Below are 21,553 nucleotides of genomic sequence, written 5' to 3' on the forward strand. Positions count from 1 at the left end.
AAGCATTAGCACCTTCAGTGGTGAACTGGTGACCCGACTCGATTTACATTAGCACAGGGTATACCTTCCATAAATCAGTAAAATATCATACTGACAAACTCTATATTTTAGCATATCTTACTTTTATCAACATGCACAACTAAAAAAAACTTCATACATTTTACCAGATCATACTTTAATTTCACTCCTACTAATAGCAACTATAACTCGTCAACAATTAAATGATTAGCCATGATAACTACTCGTATAATTTATTTTACAACTCAAAAATGTTGGGAGTCAGGTTAAAAATTACACAAGTAACCTGACCCCTTACAACTAATCACGACTGCAGGTCTGTCCAGGCCTTATCACCGTACTAATTCATAAGCAGAAGGCACTTCATGTAAAGGATGACCCTTTAAATTTCTTTCGATGATCCTCCTTGCCAGAGAAACTTGCTTACCAACAACAAACACAAATGCCTTGCCTATACCTCCTGCACCTCTTGCTGTTCTGCCAACACGACGTACATATTCACTAGGATCGCGAGGGAAGTCAAACAGTACAACGTGATCCACGCTGGGAAAATCAATTCCCCGTGAAGCCCTATAACAATGTTTCAGCACTCAAAATTAGGAACTCCAAACACAGGATGTGAGTAGCTGAGTAGTGAGTACTATACTACTTTTAGCAAGCAAGATGGCCAAATTAAAACAAATCTATCAATTATTATGTAAAATGCAATTTTCATTTCGTCCCTAAGTAGCAATGTCAGTGACAAAAGGACTGAAATCTTAACAGATGGGAAAAAAAAAAAATCTGAATAGGTCATATAAATAATCAAATTGCCAATGCTTTTCAGCTGTTGACAAGTTCGATCAACATGACTATAACGTAAATAGAGAAGAGCCAAAGCTTATTTTTGGTTAAAACTCAAAAGCATCAGTGACATACCTGTCAGTGCAAATTAGAAACAGAGAGCGGTTTTCTGTATTCGAATTAAGGAACTCCTTCATATTCGTGAGCCTTGTTTCTTGTTCCAAAGCAGCATGAAATGGTAAAACTCGTATCTGATTTTCCTTTCTATCAAGACGTCTCAGGGAATTCTCAACCTTTCGACATGTCTCAATCTACATATATCAAAGACTGAAAGTAAGAAGCAATCAAATCATTCACAAGTATGCACAGAATGGAAAGTAGTCCAAATTACCTTATTACAGAATATAATAGTCCTAGAAACTCGAATCTCCTCTGCAAGCCTCAAAAGGGCAGACTTCTTATTGGCAAACGCTGTTTCTGGGGTCTTTTCTGACCCTTCATTCCCACTACAATCTACAAGAACCTGCTCAACAACAGTAACTGGTGTTGAGTCACCACATTGTCATTTGTTTAAGATTTTTTCAGTTCATAGATGTTAAATTTATAGGAAGAGCCATGGGCTTCAACATGTCAATAGAATTACAGCCTACAGAATATTTCAGTTTACAGTAAAGCTAATATCTCTGCTTTTGATAACCAAAAGATGACTCAACGGTTTTAATTAAGCCTTTGTGCCACTCTTCAAGCATAGATAAAAACCAAAAATATCCTCTTTATGTTTTGAATATTGAAGCTCCATATAGCATACTAGTAATTTGGAAACTAGACTGGCACGGCACACGGAAAGAATTTCATGTGCATAATTTAAGTAATGTCAGATAACAGATTCAAAGAGGTTGTTTCAAAATGAATGTAGTATAATACGCACCTCTTCAAGACCGGAGCTCGTCCGATGCATTCCAGGACCCATGATCACCTCACTATCTGGGAAGGTCTCAACTAGTTTGTTGTAAATTTCCACAGGTAATGTGGCAGTCACGAAGAGGTACTGCGTAGTAACTGGTGCTGTGTTTATTAGACTATGCAAAGCTTGTTCAAAATCTTCATCACTATAGAGTATATCCACTTCATCCAACACAGCACTGTGACACAAATGTAAGAGTAAGATGAAAGTGAAGCTACTGAGCTGTCATTACAGTAAGCCTACAAGATCTGAAAGCAAATTAAAGAAAAAAAAGGCAAGCCCGTCACCAATGTCATATTAAGCATCGTACAATCAACTTGCAATGTCACCCAATATGGAACAAGCAATTATCTCATTACACAAAGACATTTATTGTAGAACAATACTGGTAGGATGGAAGGCATTGACTATGAATTTCCATTCACAAGACCATGGTCTCAAAACTTATAATATGACCTAGTTTGACTTCCAGATTTGACTAAACTTGGACCTTATTTGTACACTAATCCTTAAGATAAAATTTAATCATATGAAATGTCATTAAATTCATATTAATGTATACTTTCCAAATATGAAATTTTTGTAATTTATTATTATTACGGAATAAAAGAAATTTTGCGATAAATAAACTCAAATAAAAAAGACATGATCTGGTCTGGTATGATCTATTGATCTGATATTTCTGATATATATGCAAATAACTGCTTAAAAAAACTGACTGACCATAATCTCAAGGCCTTGACAGTAAATACAATTGATATGTAAGTGATTCATAATCCAGTAATCCCAATTAGGCAATTAATAGTCACCTTATGATGGTACTATTCTCATAATCTCTATGAAATCTTCAAACCTTAACGTCCCATCTGCAACAAGGAATTATGTACACCAATGTTGAAGGGATGGCTTTTTGTCAATTGACAGGTTACACTACCATCTTTTAATAATTCTAGCAATGAATTCATCTACTTGTATTCATTTTGCCAAAGACTTTTCTCAGTTCTCACAGATGTATATGTGTAGTAATGAGAGTTTGTCACTCAATCATACAGGTTAAACCAGCTTACATAGTTGCATACTTGCATTGGAAGACAATATTTATAAAAATTGTCTTTAAATTTTCAAACACAGTGCATCATCATCAGAAGTTCAGAACAAATTAAGTAAAATGCTTTATCCTGGTACTACTGACAAGAGATCAAATTTTATGACTGTCTTATTGGTACCTATCATCTGCTCTTATCTCTTACTCTTTCATCCCACGAAGTTATCCTAAATTGGATGTCCCATTGTGTTTACCCATTCCCTTACTAGTATATGTTCCTCCCTTAATAATCCATGTGCAACCACAAAAGACAAATAAGAACACTACATGCTTTCAAATGAACTCTTTAAAAGGTGAATTAAGGGTATAAAAGGCAATCTTAAGTGGGATGGAGGGAGTCATATCCTGTTGATCTTGTGAGAGAATGTGCTTAGTATCTAGTTCAATCATGCATATTCATGTCTAGGGGTGGAAATTGATCGTTCCCATTGGGTTTGACTTAAGTTATTTCAGTTTGGGTAGTATTAGGCTAATGAGTCATTTGATTCAGTTCAGATCAATTCAGTCAGGATCACATTGGGTCTATTGAAATTTAACTGTTATGAAAAATCAATCATATTAGTCATATTATTTTTGAGTTGACTCAAGCTCCAATTGGGTCCGGATAGTTTTGGTTTGACTCAAAATCATAGTATATAGTTTTGGGTGACTTGAATTACCCAGGTATAATCATATTTATAATCTACAGCAAAACGCCTAATTCCAGACCAGGGAATTCAGTATCTAAAATGTATTTTGTATCCACAAGTTGAGATGACCTCACAGATGACAACAAACTAGAAAAGAAGAAAGAGAAAACCTTCAGTGTTTCTAACTAATTTTCTACTTATGCAACTACAACTAATTTCTTCACTAGTATCAAAAGTGTTTCCATATTGACAACATGGTAAACAAGGTGACAGATTCTCTCAAATGTAAGCAGTAATCATTGGGAAGAAAAGATATTAAAAATAATGCTTCCTTTACCGTCACATACATAAATTATAAAAAGATATTAAAAATAATGCTTCCTTTACCGTCACATACATAAATATATAACGGAGTAATAAAGAAGTAATATACATAAATATACAACGGAGTAATAAAGAAGTAATATGAATCCCTAGCGAGAGAGAGAAGGATATATACCATCTAAGGTTTGTCAAATGTAAAAACCCTTCTTTGATTAAGTACATGAAACGTCCTGGTGTGGCAATAAGCACGTCCAAATCCTGTTCAAGAGTCTGCAACTGAGTTCGCTGTCGAAAGCCTCCTGTTGCAACCATAGACCGGAAGGGAACACCATGTTTTGAGATGGATCGACAATTCAGCAGAACCTGCATTTAAACATGAGCGAAATAGAGTGCAGATTCAGTGTAACAAAATTTTAAAAACAAGACAGTCTAGAGCCACTGTCACAGGGTGGACCCCACTAAGAACAGGATTTCAGAACACTTCTGACTAGTTATTCTAATTTCAGGCACATAGGCTCCATGCTCCTCGCATATATTACAATTCACAATTGAAATAATGTTCAAATCTTTAGTTATAATTTGCATATCATGTTTTTGTAACATATTAATCAATTAAGGAAAACCATTAAACAAAGAAAATGATGTGTTTCTCAAGTATATTCCTGGTAAAACAAGGATATTCAAGAGAAAAGGGCATGTCAATTTGTGAAGCTTAAGAAGAAACATAAGAAATGCCTTCGGAGAAAATTTATGTTATGAATGTGCATATTGAGCAATAACAAAACAGGTATAATATTAAAAATAGAAGCATATTAAACACTAGATGATGCACAAGCAAGAAGATGGCAATCATGGCATATTATCAGCTCACCTGGGAAGCTAGCTCGGCAGTTGGGACTAATATTACAGCTCGAGGACTTTTTGCTGCCGATTTACTAATTCCTTCAATCTCTTCTTGTCTAAGACGCTGAATAACTGGAGCCAGGTATGCCAATGTTTTCCCTGATCCACTTTGATCAGCTATAATGCAGCTCTTCCCCTCTACAACAGGAGAATATGCCATTGCCTGCATTCAACAATCTCAAATGATAGTAAGTCTCATGAAGTGTATATAGCACTCATATAGTATACAAAACATAATGGAAACCAATCAGAAGTACTGTAATTTTTTCTTTATGTTTAATATTGGCATTAACTTTTAGCCTTGGAGGAAAATAGCTTCTGAATTACTCTGCACAATATGATGCAGTTAATTGGGAAAATAGGGGGTTTGGTAGACATGACAGTATGGTGCAAAATGGATGTCAGATTTTGGATGGAATTAAAAATCAGCCATTCTGTTACAGAATGGTTGTTCGGTAATATATTTTGGATTTTCCCATTCTGCAGAATCCACGACAAAAATCACGTCCTTTTCACCACATATTCCATTATGTAACAGTGAATCACCATGTTAGAACAATTTTTTACCTGTTAAATCCCGTCTTTTATTTAAATTGGCCAAAAATATATAGTATATGGAGTAATTACTTATGTAGTTTACAAAACATGATTTTTTAAGTAATATTTTGCTCAACAATTATGGTACCCACTCATATTATGATAGATAGGGTTATAATATGTTGAAAAATTACTTTTTAAACTAAAAGAAAAGTAAAATAGGCTTAAACTCATTAATGTTTGAAAAGGAATCACTTTGAACCAATAAATTAAATGACACAACTGACCAGATTCTACTGTTTGCAAGAGCGAGAAAAGACAAACACAAGACTAGATGATACACAATAGGTGCATGAATGAAGTGAATTGGACAAAAGAGTAGCTTGAAAACTCCAAATGAACTTTACAAGCAATAAATTGATGTACCTGAATATTTGAAGGGCGAACAAAATCCTGTACCCTCAGAGCCTCAATCATTTCATCACCACAACCCGATTCTCTAAATGATTTTCGACTGAAAAAGTCACTCCCAGCATTATATTTACGTGTAGGTTTCAAGTCTCTTGATTCACCCCTATAAGCACGTCTTGGTTCTCTATCATTCCATCCTCTTGAATGAGTAGCAGAAACATATGAGCCAGCATCAGTCAAGTTATCCTTTCGCTCAACAGGTTTCCTTGACAATTTATTTTCCATGAGCTGCTCAATGCCACTCTTAGCAGAAATATTTTTCTTTCTGATCCAGACACCTTGAGGATCCGAAGATACAATTGGATCATCATCATCATCATCATCATCATCTAGTTCATCTATATCTGGTTCTTCATATCTATAATCGTTAGTTTTCTCCTTTTCTCTTGAAGTCCTCCTTACGATGCTTTTGATTTTGACAGCTTTCAACCTTCCAATACCCTTAGACAATCTTAGAGTAGTTGGAGATGACATAACATTTTTCTGAACAGCGGACGAAGGTTCACTGCCTATGAAGGATACATAGAAAAGTAAAAAAAGAAAAATAAAATTGTTAAAATAAAAAAAGTAAAATCAAGGATACAGAATTTTCTTTACAAAATAAGAAATAAAAATAATAATAATAATAATAAAAAAAAAAGAACTTTCATCTATTAGAACTCATATCAAACCCTTTTTCAACGATCAAATTAATGGATAAAAAGGATGATCTTTGCATAACCCACTTATAAAAGCGAGTGGAACATAATAGAAAGGAAGGAGCTCTAAAGTTAATTGTTCATTACATTTCTTTTTTGTTCCAAATCAATCAATCAAAGCCTTAATCTTATAAGTGGGATCGACTACATGAACCAAAAGTGATTATTCTGTATAGTCATCCACAAAAATCCTCCTCCACCATCCCTTACAATCAAATGCCTCATTTTCATGCAAATCCATATACTTCGTATCCTTCCTAACCAAGAAAATTGTTCATTATATCCTTCCTAACTCCCTCCAACCAAGAAAATAAATCCTTTAGTTCATTCGTTAACAACAACCATACAAATCACCCTCCACCACCTCTTTCCTTTTCCTCTAAGTTCATCTGTTAACAAAAACCATAAAAGTCACACCTCCACCACCCCTTTCCTTTATTTCCAAAGTTCATCCGTTGACAACAACCCATTAAGTCACACCTCCACCTCAACCAAGAAGATTGTTTTCTTCTATAAATACCAACAAGGCAACAACAAAAGTTGTAAACATTATAACATGCATCAACTTCAGAAAAATTGCACATAATATGGATTAAACCAAGAACTGGCAAGTTGGCAACATAAGTAAGTTACATAATTCATAATCAAAGAGGTTATCAAGTTATCATAACAAAAGTCCATTACACAAAACCCATAAGCTGAAAACGATGTACCTTCAATAACTTCCCGAGCATTCGAAGATTTCTTCTGATCTTTACTAGGAGTCCAGGAAAGTACTTTCTTACTAGGAATTGAAGGTTCAACATCATCAACTCCACCCCAAAGAATCACTTTCTGACCACTCTCCTCATCAATCAACTCGTACGCCCCCGGTGTATCCATCGGCCTCTTCTTGTAACCAGCATTAACCCTAACCGTCAAACTTCTACAAAATCCAACAATTCCTTAGCCAGAAACTCCAGGTTTATCTCTTCACTAAACATACAAAAATACTGCACATATTCGAAATTATCGAAAATATAGTCTACATAATTGCGTTTCAACTTCATATTACAATTTCAATTGAAAGAAGCATACAGTAATTCACAGTTATTATCAGAAATTCAAATTCAATTGCAAACTCATAATTACAAACAATGGATGAAATTGAGTATGATTAATCGATAATCAACAATATGATTAAGAATGAATTGAGTAAAGGAAGTAATAGAAGTTCAGACCTCGATTTAGGCGTAAAAATGGCGGGAAGTTTGGGGTTAGCTGCGAGGTGAGGACGCCATGGATGAAATGAACTGAAGCGTTGTTTGAGTAGAGACATGAATTCGGATTGAGGAGAAGCAAAGGCGGTGTTCATGGAAGATGAAGAAACCGCCATTGTTGAAGTTCTGAGGTTGTTTAGCTATGAAATTCTCTCTTCTCTGCTAGTGTTGGAGAGGATGAATTGTTGTGTGTCTCTGTACTGACAAATTTGTCCCGCCTGTTGGTTAGGAGGAATGTGATAACATCTATATCTATCTATAGCTAGTATTTAAAAACACAAACCATAATTTTTCATATGACACGTGTCATTATAAGTCACTTACTACCACATATGACACATATCACCCCTTTTGATCTTTTTGTTTAAGTCTTTATACATTTTATAACTTGCAAATTCAATTAAGAAAATGAAGTGTTTCATTTCCATCATAATAAAATAAAGTTGACCCAATTAATATACATCACATAAACATATGAATTGAATTATATAAAAATTGTCTTTTTCAACTAATAGACTTAAAATATAACTTAAACCAATATGTCATTTCATATCCTACAATCTTCATGTATATATACGTATCTAAATTCCTTTATCTTTTTCCACAGTTCTATCCTCATTTTTTTTTTCCTTTTAAGTTTTAGCAATGAAAACAATTACTTCGTATTTCATATTAAAAGTTTCAACTATTGAAAAACATACCTACATATGAAATAACCTAGATAAGAACTCGTGCATCGAACGGGCCAAAAGACTAGTTGTTATTAAAGTGGATAATTAGTGAAATATATATGGAGGTGAAAATACAAGTTTAGTTTGTTTATCAAGGACGGAGTAGTAAACCAGTGAGTAGCTCGGGCGTTGCCTCGAGTTGCTATTGTTATAGACATACAATCGATAAATTTTTTCTAAAGACTTTTCAAAATAAAATTGTGTTATTTTTGAGAATTAATTAAACCTTGTGGTTTACACTTATATAAGTTTTTTTTTTTTTTTTTTTTTTTTTTTTTTTTTTTTTTTTTTTTTTTTTTTATAACATACTTATTATTTGGCTTAGATTGTGAAATAATTATTTCTCTTATAAGAGGTTAAGGGATCGATACACCTTATCCTAACGTTTTTATATGGAATAAAGTTGGTTGTTTGAGTGGTGACGTAGCATCATGAATTGATGGAAAGATGACATGGTGCAAGTGTGCAACACAAAAGAGAGTACGTGACACGTCGACATTCTTAAGAACGCTTTTAAATATATAGTAATATAGTATAGATTTTAAATTATGTAATACCAAAAATAATAAAAATTTATATTTGGAAAATATAAGTTGAGACGAATCAAACATAACTCATTCGATTTGATTTTATTTTTTTTCCCTTAGAGATAAACTAGTTTAATTCCTGTACAATGCACAGTCGTTATTAAATTTTATAAAGAGTTATTGTATTGAATTATATAAAAAAAATTATATTCATAACACTAATTCAAAAATAAATGTAACTTTAATTTTATACCTAGCTATACCAATGTATTAGTGACACTTAGATTTGATTCTAAAAAAAAGGGTCTATGTGTTGCATTATTATTAATATGACTTTTAAGAATAGAAAATAAAGTGTATATATATGTGTTAACAAAATATTTTTATTTTTAATTGAATTAAACATTATTGCAAAAGTAACAAAATTGGAATAGTATTATGGAAAACTAAGATAATATAGCTTACAGAAGTATTGTTTAATAATATTTACGGATTTACCTAATATACGTTCATTTAAAAAAAAAAAATACCTAGTATAATATTTCATACATGTAAAAATATATTAGTTAGATTTAAATGGAGAATTATTATTGTTTAAAATTTTAATTGCAAGAAAGATATTTTGGATTATTATAAAATAAATTCCTTAAACAGAAAGTAAAATGAGCGGGAAAATTTTTAACAAGAGAATGACATGTGTATAGTTATTGATTATTAATAACAAAATAAACTTATGTGAATAGTGGCGAAAGTCAAAATATGTTAACTAAAATAGAACCGAACTACAGAAGTACGAAGTATAACGTTGCCACTTGAAAAACAAATGTTGTTTACTCCATATCAAATTATCAGGAAGATAAAACCTGGCAAAGCTCAGATATGGTCATATGGAGTATGCTGTATCTTTCAATTTATGAAAACGTAAAGGGAGAAATAGCCAAAAATTATAATGTATTACACTTAAATTTATATAAATTATTTTCTTAAATTGCACTTATACAGAATTTTAATGAATGGAAACAACATATATTATGATAAAATCCGTCTATGCATTGTTCTGGAAATTCTGCTGCTTTTATTCTTTCTCCTTGCATAGCCGCGCATACTAGTATACAACATTATACTCTATTCCAATATACTATTTCACTGCTTTTCGTCTTTCTTCGAGGACTAATGCTTAGCCTCCACCTTTACACTTCTGAGCTCCAAGCCTATGTTTTGTATAAGTATGCTGCAGTGTGATTCATGAGCCATGTTTAACACTGAAACTTCCCACACGAAACTTGGGCTTAACTCGAGCACAAATGTTATAAGCTTCAATCTCAGCTATAAATTCTTTGATTACATCTCTAGCAAATCAATAGTGATTTTTGATAGCCGAAGAAAGGTTTTATTGGTAGATACTATGAAGTATATTCTATCTATGCTCGCTATAAAACTATGAAATGATGTGCAGCTGTATTGTATTCTTTTTTTGTTTGGGTCGTGTTGGGTTGGGTGTGTGAATTCAAAAATTGAATAGGCTTTCAAAGATGTGCAAAAACCAAATTGTGACAAGTTCTGTCACAAGGGTAGGGACAATCAATGATTTTCGTCTCTGCTCGATCAAAATACCAGTTGCCAACCGACTGTGCGATCCCCTGCATATTTATACATAACTTATGTTAACAAGATGATAATTGGATTGACTGGAGTAAATATTGCATGACAAAATCGCTAATCAACTGATGCAATGAATGGGGCAAGAACAGAGGTTAAATAAAGCACAAATGCCTATTACTGTGGTTACAAAGGGTAGTGTTGGGTCAACAACAGATACGTGATAGTGTAAAATGCTATGTTTTACATAGAAACAAGAAACAAAAACATGAAGGTGCAATATAATACAACAAATGCATGAACTAATATTAAATGAACAAATTTTCGTACAAAATTACGTAGGTTGGTCTTTTATTGACAAAATGATGCAAAAAAAAAAAAAAAAAAAAAAAAAAAAAGAAAAAGAAAAAGAAAAAGAGGGTACAAGAGTCGGATTGGCTTTCCTAGAAAAAAAGAAACAGTTGGATTGGCTTATTTAAAAAATCAAGACATTAATGGTCATAACTATACAAAAAAAAATTGGGTGGGTAAAAAAAAGGGCTGATCATTCAATGATGAGAAAGTCTCTACCTCTAGTCACAAAGGTCCTTGAAGACTAGTGGGATCTTATTGTACTAATTTGTGCATTGTAGCCTTGTAGGCACCAATTGGGTTCCGAAAAGGAAGTCTATTGGTATTTACAAAGCCTGAATTCTTATTGATGCTAACAAAGAAATATTCTGGTACTGAAATTGGTCAGCATGATTTAGTACCAATAGGATCCACTGGAGTCATCAGGGACTAGCATTACTTGAAGAAGAGCAAAGCTCTTCTATTGACCAATTAACCAAGGCTATAGGTATATCGTTGCTCTGATTGAAGCTTTGGTTATGAAATGGTATCCATTCTTTAGTTAGTATATATAATAGCGATTCTATGAGCTGGAATATTTTGTTCCTGGAAGTTTTAGTTGCCCTAATGTTTGAATATTTTTACTATAGCTTTTAATGTAATTATGTAAACATGCACTATCGAGATGGCACAAAGCACACATAGGCCTTATATACCCACAATATAATAATTCAATTTTCTAAACTATAACTTGAGAAACTAAAATGACCATTGATTGGCAAAGCAATGCTTTTTCGAGGACTATAAAACAATAGGAACTAAACGGGATCAAGAACATACTTTATTTCCAATGTGAGGTGAGCCAGGAGCAAACCACGTATCCTGTCTCTCAGTCTGGCCATGAGAAAAGCATGAGTTGATGAAATACCCGTTCTTTCTGAACTTACCAAAGCGCCTAATTGCACCAAGCATCTGTCCTCTAAAACCTGTTTCAAAATGGTTCAGTTTCAGTAATTTGTTTCAATGCAAGCCTATCAATAAAGAAAGGAACCAAAACATAACAGGATATGAGAAGACCGGATATGAAAATAAGATAGCTATAATGAACCTTGGAGAAATCGGATTTGTGGAGCACTACAGTGTGCATTATTCAACTTGCATCCATACCAGTTTCCATGAGGATCAGCAGATGCAGGAGCTAAACTTGCTTGAATCTGGTTGAAGCAAAATTTGGGATCATAGGTAAGTCATTTGGGTTAATTTCTATCTTATTATGAAAGAGAGTAAGGATTGTTTGAACAATAGTGGATACGCAAAAATTGAAAAAAGGTGGCAGATTAATGCAGTGTAGAGATAGTTGAGCAGTCCAATCAACCAATCAATTTGGGTCCTGCCATGTATTTACTACTCGGCAAAGACAAGACAGAAACAATAACATTTTAATTTGGTCTAGTTATGGTCCCCAACTCCAGAGCAATGGACATACCCAACCAAAAAGTTGTAGGGTGTTGTGAATTGCGCTGGTGAAGCCTTTACCTGAAGATTAAATTTGAGGCCATGGAGACCACGGGTTCTAGGTCTAAACACTATAATAAATCACTTGTCAAGCAAGAACATTAGCCTCTCATCAAGAGCTACTTTAAAATTCACTAAATCTGTTTAAGGTAAGTTAATACATACTAAAAATGAATAACTTCAACAGTTTTAATTTCTGAATGACACTTTTTAACAAGTGATAATAAGATGAGGAGGGCAGTGAAAAGTCATGCAACTGTTGCTAATAAATCCACAAATTAAGTTTTATTAGATGATGTTGATTGCCTGATTCATCCTAAATTCATAGTTAAATAGATGATGCCATAGTAGTCTGCATACTTTCCTTTCTCAAAGACACTAGTACCACGACGAATTCAAAATATAATTCACAATGCACATAGTGACAGACACACAGTTCATCTGAAAAAAATTCAAGTCGAAAAAGATATACCTGCCATGAGTCGTATGCTGCATTGACGAGAAATAATGGTGTCTTGACATCTGCTATTAAACGGTGAGGGAAGAAACACTGTGGAAGAGAAAGTTGACAGAAAATTAGGCTAGGGGCATAAAAAATTGTTTGTAATTCTATTTTTAACTCATATAACATGCTTGCTTGCATAATATGTTACCATGATAGGATTAAGGCGACTAGTACAGCTGCGAGGAAGGTGTGGACCCACAGCCTGCAAATTTTACAAGAAAGAATACTTTAGTATCAAAAAATAAAGAACTGAAAAGGAGGAAAAAGAAGAGAAAATAGGCGGCTTATTAAACGGTTTCACAAACTTCACATTTATTCTGTTCAAATGGGAAAGGAAGTCTAACTGAACAAAGCATACAAAATTGAGAGAACTTTCAATGAATATGATCATGAAGCTGACTCCTAAAGTATGGATAACAAGGATGATGTATGGCTGTATAAGGCCTTGTCATATGTATCCCTCAAATTTCTACATAATTAAGTAATTAACACTTAACATAGGCTGCACATGCTTGCATATGAGCTATATCTACTAGAACAAGAGTCATTTCAGAATAATACCTGCAAGCGAACAACATTCCCAAATAATTTTCTCATAGTGCGTTGACCGGCCACATCAACTCTGTAATACCAAATACAACTGTAAGAAAATCATGAATGCCATTGATGCTTTCTTTTTTCTTTTGTTAGCGAGTTCTCTCTACCATTCCTCATGTTCCAGCTCTGATTTCCCTTTTTATTATTTCAACTGATAATTTCTTATTGTTCGACAGACATCATATAACTAATAAATCACCATATATAAAAATGATTTATTACTAATTCCCCACTACATTTATCAGGATAAGATTGCGTTAGTCATGCTTTCATTTGTATGTTTTTTTCATACACTTTTATCTCAACAATAATAGTAGTAACTTTGTGCATATGATATATAACAAAGTATTTACAATTGAAATAATTAGGGATGCTTCCATCTCTTTAGACAGATAAACTTGCAAGATATAAGATACTCATCCAACCGGGGGGAAAAAAATATATTATTGTATCCATGGAAAAAAGGTTGATCGCTTCAATTGTCATCAAAATAGTTTACAGGAATATTTTGGTATGATTAAATATGGGGAGGGGATGACTATAAGCAAGTCAATAAGGTAATAGGAGCTCACGCATCAAGGAATAACCCTGCATCACTCAGACACTTTACTCTTGTATGTCCTGGGAACAATGCTCGGAACTCATCACAATGCAGTATCGACGCCACACCCCCAGCTGAACATCCAGAGAGAAGAGCCTATAGAATCAACTGTCAACATATGCAGATACCCAGATATACATATATAGGTTCCATCCAGAACAAAAGAAGCATTACCTGATTTGCGTGCCTCATTCCTAGTGACTTTAACTCCTCCATAGCCGCTGAATATATACGCTGTCCTCTAAAGTACAATTGTGCTCCCTACAGTAAAAATAAAAGTATTGAATTGAAGTATAAGGAAACAAGAACCACAGTAACTTTGACAATGCAAATATTGCTAACAGAAAAATGTAATTAGTACTTCCTCCGTTCTGTTAATATTGCAACAATGGACTTTTTGCACTATTCAACACTCTTGTTTGACCATATATTATGATTTATACGTTAAACAAAATATAATCGTGTGAGATCTTGTTGGATTCGTCTCATAAAATACTTTCACAATATCAACTTTTTATAATTTTTACTCTTACACAATTATAGATATTTAGCATATAAAAGGTGCATTGGGATGCGTAATTTTCTCCTTGTTGCAATATTAATAGAACGGAGGAAGTATTACTTAATAGGCTAGAATTATGCTGTGCTATAATGATATCCTCAATTTCTTTCAGTAAAATAAACCATGGTTTAACAAACCTTATGCTGGCTATCCCCACTGAACGAGCCACCATCACAATAGCGAATTTTTACTCGGTTCCAATTGTAAAAATCTGCAGAAACCATTAACCCATTAATGAAGTAAAATTAGTCCATTGATAGAACAGAAATCCAATGGAAATCAATAAGCAAAGAATAAAGAAGAAATAACAAGTAAATGAACAAACATATACCAGGATTCTCGGAACGCTTATTGCTGAGTAATCCTGAAAACGATATGAACTTCTCCATATACTTTGAGGAACCATGACGTGTTTTCTTTCTATACACACAATTTCTTATTGTATCACACCATCCTCCCCCCTGTTATCATCTCAAGTGACAAAATCAGTACTGCAGCCAACAAGGGGGAAATTGATTCCAACTTGTGGAGCATGCCAGCTGAAGAACAGCAATGCCAGCAACATGTCGCTAAATATTCAAGTTTTTTCACGCACCTCAAGTTGAACAAGCCAACTGTTTGCCCCTGATCCAAATCCACGGTGAAGATGGTATCCCGGCAATGATCCATCCAAGCAGACTGCACATTGAGATCAATGAGGTACTTTATATGGAGCTATTATGGCTGTCTAATGAGAGCAATGACAGTGTCTAATATATGAAGTGTGATGCTTGGACCATAGATAAAAGTGTCAGACTCGGGTATGGATCTGAGAGTGACATGAAAAGATCTCAACTTGAAGTCTTTAAGATATGTGGACACCAATACTAGTGCCCAAAGTTATGATATGGAGATCTTCTGTTATACATGCATTAAAACAGTGTTTATTGACTGAAATTGAAGTGTCCATAGTCCATACACATTCTTATATATGAGTGTCCAGTAGCCAGCATGACCACTTGAGCTAAAATGTAGATTTACAAACTAAAATGCAATTGTAATTGCAATCCAAATCAAGTACATAGGAGAAAATCATATTTATAAAGGCACTTATAATGACTAGATCTTCATGACTTCATGTACAAGTGATCACAATGATTTTAATGACTACATGCTCATGTACAAGTGATCACAGAGCAATAATGAGTACATGTTCATGTGAAAGTGATCGCGGTGCAAACCAATTAAGAATGAACACTTCAGGAATTCGACAACACACTGAACTCTAACAAATATATAGTCCCTTCACAAACATGGAGCTAGTCAAAAAATTCAAATTACACAGCAAATTTAACATCTTTATAATGCTACTTTCCAAAATATACATCCAGTTCATCTTGCAAAGGCAATAATGTACAAATGCGTGTAATTAGGACCAAATCTAAGCAGCTTAACTATAACTAGAATAACAAATCCTTAGACTTATACATTGAAGCTCTAGGAAGCTAAAAAAACTTTTTGGCGTATAGAAAGTCACAAAAGACAATGATATAAACGAGATTCGATCTCAAAAAGTCAGCATCCAATCTAAGAAGACATTACACATCAATGAATTGAGCATGCATGCAAACTACTTGAACTAAAACAATGACAAATCAGTCATGCAATAGAAAATCAAATGCTCACAATTTCTCAAATAAATACTAACAAAAGCATATTAACTGACAAATAGAAACAAAGCTATAATTCAAAAGACAAAAATCATCAAAAAAAAAAAAAGGGGTAATAATTATGAAAATAATAGAGAAATGAAGAGTAGTATACCAGCTCCTTTAGCAGCAGCAGAAGAAATTAGAGTGAGACCCACCAACAGAGGTCTATTAGACCACCCATTTTTCTGCTCACCATAAACAATCTCTGTCACATTTAATCCTTCAAAACAATCAACTCTTTTCCTTGAAATTAATACAAAAACAACCCCCAAAACCCAGAAAATTTTCATGGGTTTATTTAACAATAACCTTAAATTTCCCATTTGGGTATCTAAATTCCTGCTTAAATCTCACTCAAAAGAATATAAATTGTTTAATAAAAATAAAATTAAAAAAAAAATACCCTTTTTAAGAGCAAGATTTATCATAGAAATGGTAAGTAAATTGTTATTTAAAATGAAAAAAATGGATGTGAAATGGGCCACCAAGAAAGTGACAGAAACAGAAAGAGGTGAGAAATGTGAATGCAGCTGAACTTTACAGTTGTAGTTCACGGAAATGTTGGTCTTCTTACTCATTACTCATAATTATTATTAATTACATAAAAACTATAGGTTAAAAATCTTATAATAATTAATGTTGCACCGATGTGTTACAGTGATATTGTTAGCAATCTTAGCACGAATTAATTTTATAATTGGGCGATATTCCCGGGTAAAATCTTTGTCATTCTTCTTGGTAAAAGGAGTGTTTGATCTTGTTAGAACCAAAATACAATATTTTTTGGTAAAATTCTAAATCTTGTCGGTGGTAGCATGAGAAGAAAATAGGGGGTGTTAAGTGTTATGGTAGGGTAATGGAACTTTTCATTTAAATTAATTGGTAGGGTTATGGATCATATGGGTTTCATCACCAATGTGGGATTATTTGTCTAACAAATTTTGGGGGGCCTAAAAGTCTTCATTGATTGAAAGAAAACAAATTGTTTTGACATGTGTTTGATGGAAGTTAAGGTGTTAGGCGTAAGTGGTAGATTAGTGGTTAGAGTATGAGGAAATCATAATGCATAACGATTAATGGGTTACGACGACTCTACAAGTCTTCTAGACGATTAGATGATATTTTGTATCTTATCATGGTATAAAATTTATGTTAATGATGCTAATACTTGTTCTTTGTTCACAAATGTGCTTTTTTATTTTATTATTATTATTATTATTATTATTATTATTATTATTATTATTATTATTATTTTGAGTTTAAGCTCGGCTTGATTGAATAGTAAATGAACCTTGATAAAAGCAATACCGGTACCGCAACCCAGCCACCACCACCTCCACCACTCAACCACCACCATTAATCCAAGTTTTTTTACACCCACCTGGGAAAAGAATAATAAAAACAAATAAAATCCAACCCCTACCCCCACCCAAACTAAAATCCAAATAAAATCACCCAATCCTATCTTGAAACCACTTAATCCACCCTTAAAACCGCCCCATGCACCAACTTAAAATACCCAATCCCACCTTCAACTTACCTCGAAACTCAACCCAACCAATTCAAAATCACCCAACCTAATAACCATGAACTAACACCACCCCCCCCCCCAACACACACACACATCAAATCACGATCATCCCACCCAATCCTCACCCTATCCAGAATCATCAATTTGGTCACATCCAACCTACATTCCTTCAAAAAGAAATAAAAATTTTGAGTGAAGGAAGAGAGAAAAAGGTAGGTGGGAAGGTGGATGGGTAAAGGCGGCTAACGATGGATAGGGAAGTGGGTGGCAACCAAAAAGGGGGGTGTCGTCGCATTGAGTTGAAGATATTTTTTGCTATTAGATTGAAAAGGAGAGATAAGTCAAATATGATGGTGGAGGCGTATAGTATGCACAATACATATATCAAGTATAAAACAAACATGAAGACATACTATTAATGAACATAAACCTCAATGAACATGACTTATATAAAGGCTCAATTAAAAGAAATATATCACCAATAACGAGTTCTAGGAGACTAGCTTAGGCAACCCTTAAAGACACATTTTTTCCCTTTTGATTTAATCAAGTTATGTGTAGTTAAACTTGTTTCATGCGAGAAACTATTTAAGCAATCTTATTAAAATTAGATCATATATTTCGTATCTTCTAATGGATTGGCATTTGCTTATTGCCATATATATGGATTTTTTTACTCGTACTGAAGTCCTGAAATTAAATTATCAACATACATATTAGGATACAATTAAACATATGATCAAAGTTCAGTTAAATGATAAGGTCATATATATAATAATAAGATCAAACCAAACACATAAGAACTTTTTAGATTGACAAGATCCAATAAATCTCTAAAGTTCGAACCAATGCAAAAACACCCTATTAATTCATTTGAATAGAACACTTCTCATGTTGCTTGGGCCAAAAATCATGTCACTTTGGAATATGACAATGAACCTCACACTTGGTTTTTTAACATCCAAAATCCAATTGTAATAAGTTTTCCCATAAAAATTAGTGATCAGTTTAAGAATACAAAGTTGTGAAGGAAAAAGATCATAACACATATTATGATACTAACTAATTGTACTTCCTTAATTTTACTAAAATTACAACGCTTCTCATTTTGCGTTTGTTAATACTATTGGAAATAAGATGTTGTAATCATGAAAATAATAAAGAAATTAGGGAAAAAATACAATACTCCCACAACAAGAAAATGGCATATTTCCGACCGAAAAGATCCATCGCCGAAGTTCGAAAATCCGTCGCAAAACACGTTTACGGCGGAATTCTGTCGTTGAGTTCCGTTGGAAAACAGTTGGTAAGAAAAACATGTTTTTTCGAGGAAATTTCCGTCGAAAAGGGGTATTCCGACGGATTTTCCGACCAAAAATGGTCTGTCGGAAATTATTTTGACTTTTGTTAATATTTCGTCGCAATTTTACGATGGAAAAATCCGTCGTTGCAATGACCACAACGATGGAAAATTCCGTCGCAAATCAAAGTTTACGACCGAAAAACATCCGTCGCTGAATTTGAAACTTGCGACGAAAATAAATCCGTCGCTAGCTTACGACGGAAAATTGTGTTTAGGGTTGTAGATCTCGTATACGTTACTAAAGCTGTGATGCGTTTTACGGCTATCCTAGAAGCGTATTTCGCCACCACTGGTATGAGGCTCTCCATGATGAATGCTCCCCAAGGGTAACACAGCTAACTTCCAACTTCGTACCCCGATTGGAAGGTTGGAATTACTTCAAGAACTGCTCAGATCTCTATGGGAATGGCTTTTGTTTATTGTGTTTAGGGTTTCACAATACTTTGTGTTTTTCTGTCTCTGTAAAAAATAATTAATAGCATAGGGTTTTTTTTAGGTTATGAAAAGGAATCAAGAATAAGGAAACAAAACCCGGCTAAAACGCATTTCCCAAAGCCTTGCAAGGTCCACCCGGTCTGCCAGGGTGAGTCCGCCCTTCCGGGCACGTGGAGTAAAAGTAAATACAAAGTACTATTAGAAGCTTCGCCCTGTCTATACCAAGTACTTAGAGGTTTCTCCCTAAAAAATACATTGTTACATCATTTCAATTATTAATCTAATAATGATCTCACATACTATATTTTTCTTATTTATAGATCATATACGAGCTGAACTAAACTAAACTAAAACAACCTAATTAAACTAAACTGATCGAATTGAATTGTAATTAATTGCAGAGAAGTTAAAAAAAAAAAAAAAAAAAAAAAGACATGTATATATGAAAATTGCACAGATCAAAGTAAGAAGCACAAATCATATATTGCACAATTTTATTTTATTTTTTTAAAAAAGTTTCTATAGTTTATAACAATATTAGGGGGTGTCAATCGGGTTTTCGGTTCGGTTTATCGGTTTTCGGTTTGTAACGGGTCGGTTTTTAACGGGTTGGAATTATTATCGGGTCAGTTCGGTTCGGTTTTAAATAATTTCGGGTCGTATGTATCGGTTTGGTTTATTTTTATCACAGTTTCTTTTCGGGTCGGATTCTAATCGGGTCAGGTTATAATTGGTCCGGGTCATAATTTAATCGGTTCGGGTTAAATTAGGTCGGTTTAAAAACGGGGTTTATCAGTTTAAATCGGGTTTTGGGTCAAAACATATCGGGTCCTAATCGGGTCGGGTTGTAATCGGTTCAGGTCATAATCGGTTCGAGTTGAACTCAGTCGGTTTGACAACTTATTTTGCCAGTTTTAAACGGGTTTCGTTAACGTATATCTTCTAGTATACCCTCTACATTCTTTAATTAGTTATTCCAGTAGATCATATGGAGGATTAATTAGTTGTTTATCTTTATGTCCCTTTTTTGTATAATGATTTTCAGGATCAAATGATATTAACAAATCTAGATGTGCCTTTTGATTCAGATTTTTTTAATACAATTTAGTGTTCCACAAGCCATTACTCGTAAAAGGACGATAATATTTTATCATAAGAGTTTCATTGACATCAAAATTCCAAACCTATTCAATATAAATACTTTTGTTTTACTATCGATAAAATATACAAAAAAAAAAAAAAAAAAAAAAAAAAACCCTCTACGGTCATAACAGGTTACGGACTTAAGAGTTATAAACGGTTTGGTTATAATCAGTTATGATAGGTTGTCGTACACCTGTCAAAAATAAATTCCTAACAAAACCAACTAACAATGTAGTAGGGTAAGTAGGGTCGAATTCATAGAGATATGGTTATTCAATCTAACTTCTAAGGTATGGAGAAACTAAACTATGTCACGAAATTGGGATAGAAAAATAGTCTAAATTAAAAGAGGGATAAAATAATTAATAAAAAGACCTAGGGTTATGGTTCACCATGTTTATAGTTCTAAATCTATCAAATATCAATAACAATTCAATCAATCAATTATCTAGAGCAATTGCTAAGCCTACAGTCGGGTCTTAACACTCTCAATTCAACATATGTAGTTCGGTCGCTAACATAATCAGAATTGCTAATTGTAGGTAAGCCTCTAAAAGTAAGATCTTTCAATTCAAACTCTTATTAACAAAAATTAATCAAACAATTGATCAAGTTGCAAGATTAACAATAGAACACTATCAATTAGAGAAATCAATAATCAAAATATTAAAATTATCAATCAAGATTCATAATATAAACATGGATTCCCAAACCCTAGAAATAAACTACTCA

At 33.5% G+C, this 21,553-nt stretch overlaps 2 protein-coding genes across 2 annotated transcripts; both read right to left on the reverse strand.

The window, feature by feature from the left end:
- Positions 1-61: 61 nt before the first annotated feature.
- On the reverse strand, positions 62-7,928 carry LOC145631932 (DEAD-box ATP-dependent RNA helicase 50-like). The gene is made up of 9 exons (XM_081684165.1): positions 7,653-7,928; positions 7,146-7,357; positions 5,690-6,243; positions 4,695-4,889; positions 3,999-4,186; positions 1,730-1,943; positions 1,193-1,324; positions 937-1,112; positions 62-588 (listed from the first exon to the last, which is right to left on the reverse strand). Exons 1-9 carry the CDS (start codon positions 7,805-7,807, stop codon positions 351-353), a joined length of 2,064 nt encoding a protein of 687 aa, XP_081540291.1. The 5' UTR covers positions 7,808-7,928; the 3' UTR covers positions 62-350.
- Positions 7,929-9,883: 1,955 nt separating this feature from the next.
- Positions 9,884-16,907, reverse strand: LOC145631934 (pectin acetylesterase 10-like). The gene is made up of 12 exons (XM_081684167.1): positions 16,462-16,907; positions 15,254-15,336; positions 14,990-15,119; positions 14,796-14,869; positions 14,271-14,357; positions 14,068-14,192; positions 13,460-13,520; positions 13,047-13,100; positions 12,866-12,943; positions 11,987-12,092; positions 11,719-11,864; positions 9,884-10,589 (listed from the first exon to the last, which is right to left on the reverse strand). Exons 1-12 carry the CDS (start codon positions 16,670-16,672, stop codon positions 10,476-10,478), a joined length of 1,269 nt encoding a protein of 422 aa, XP_081540293.1. The 5' UTR covers positions 16,673-16,907; the 3' UTR covers positions 9,884-10,475.
- Positions 16,908-21,553: the final 4,646 nt, after the last annotated feature.

Source organism: Chenopodium album, chromosome 5, assembly GCF_948465745.1.
Source record: "Chenopodium album chromosome 5, dcCheAlbu1.1, whole genome shotgun sequence".
NCBI lineage: Eukaryota > Viridiplantae > Streptophyta > Magnoliopsida > Caryophyllales > Amaranthaceae > Chenopodium > Chenopodium album.

Coding starts and splice junctions, on each gene's coding strand:
- LOC145631934 (XM_081684167.1), bottom strand. CDS start 16,672: ATGGGAAATTTAAGGTTATTGTTAAATAAACCCATGAAAATTTTCTGG. Junction 15,120..15,253: donor GTTGGCTTGTTCAACTTGAG/GTGCGTGAAAAA, acceptor AGATGATAACAG/GGGGGAGGATGGTGTGATAC. Junction 14,870..14,989: donor TAAGCGTTCCGAGAATCCTG/GTATATGTTTGT, acceptor TGGTTTCTGCAG/ATTTTTACAATTGGAACCGA.
- LOC145631932 (XM_081684165.1), bottom strand. CDS start 7,807: ATGGCGGTTTCTTCATCTTCCATGAACACCGCCTTTGCTTCTCCTCAA. Junction 4,890..5,689: donor TTCGCCCTTCAAATATTCAG/GTACATCAATTT, acceptor TGTTGAATGCAG/GCAATGGCATATTCTCCTGT. Junction 1,944..3,998: donor CATTTGACAAACCTTAGATG/GTATATATCCTT, acceptor TTTGTGTCACAG/TGCTGTGTTGGATGAAGTGG.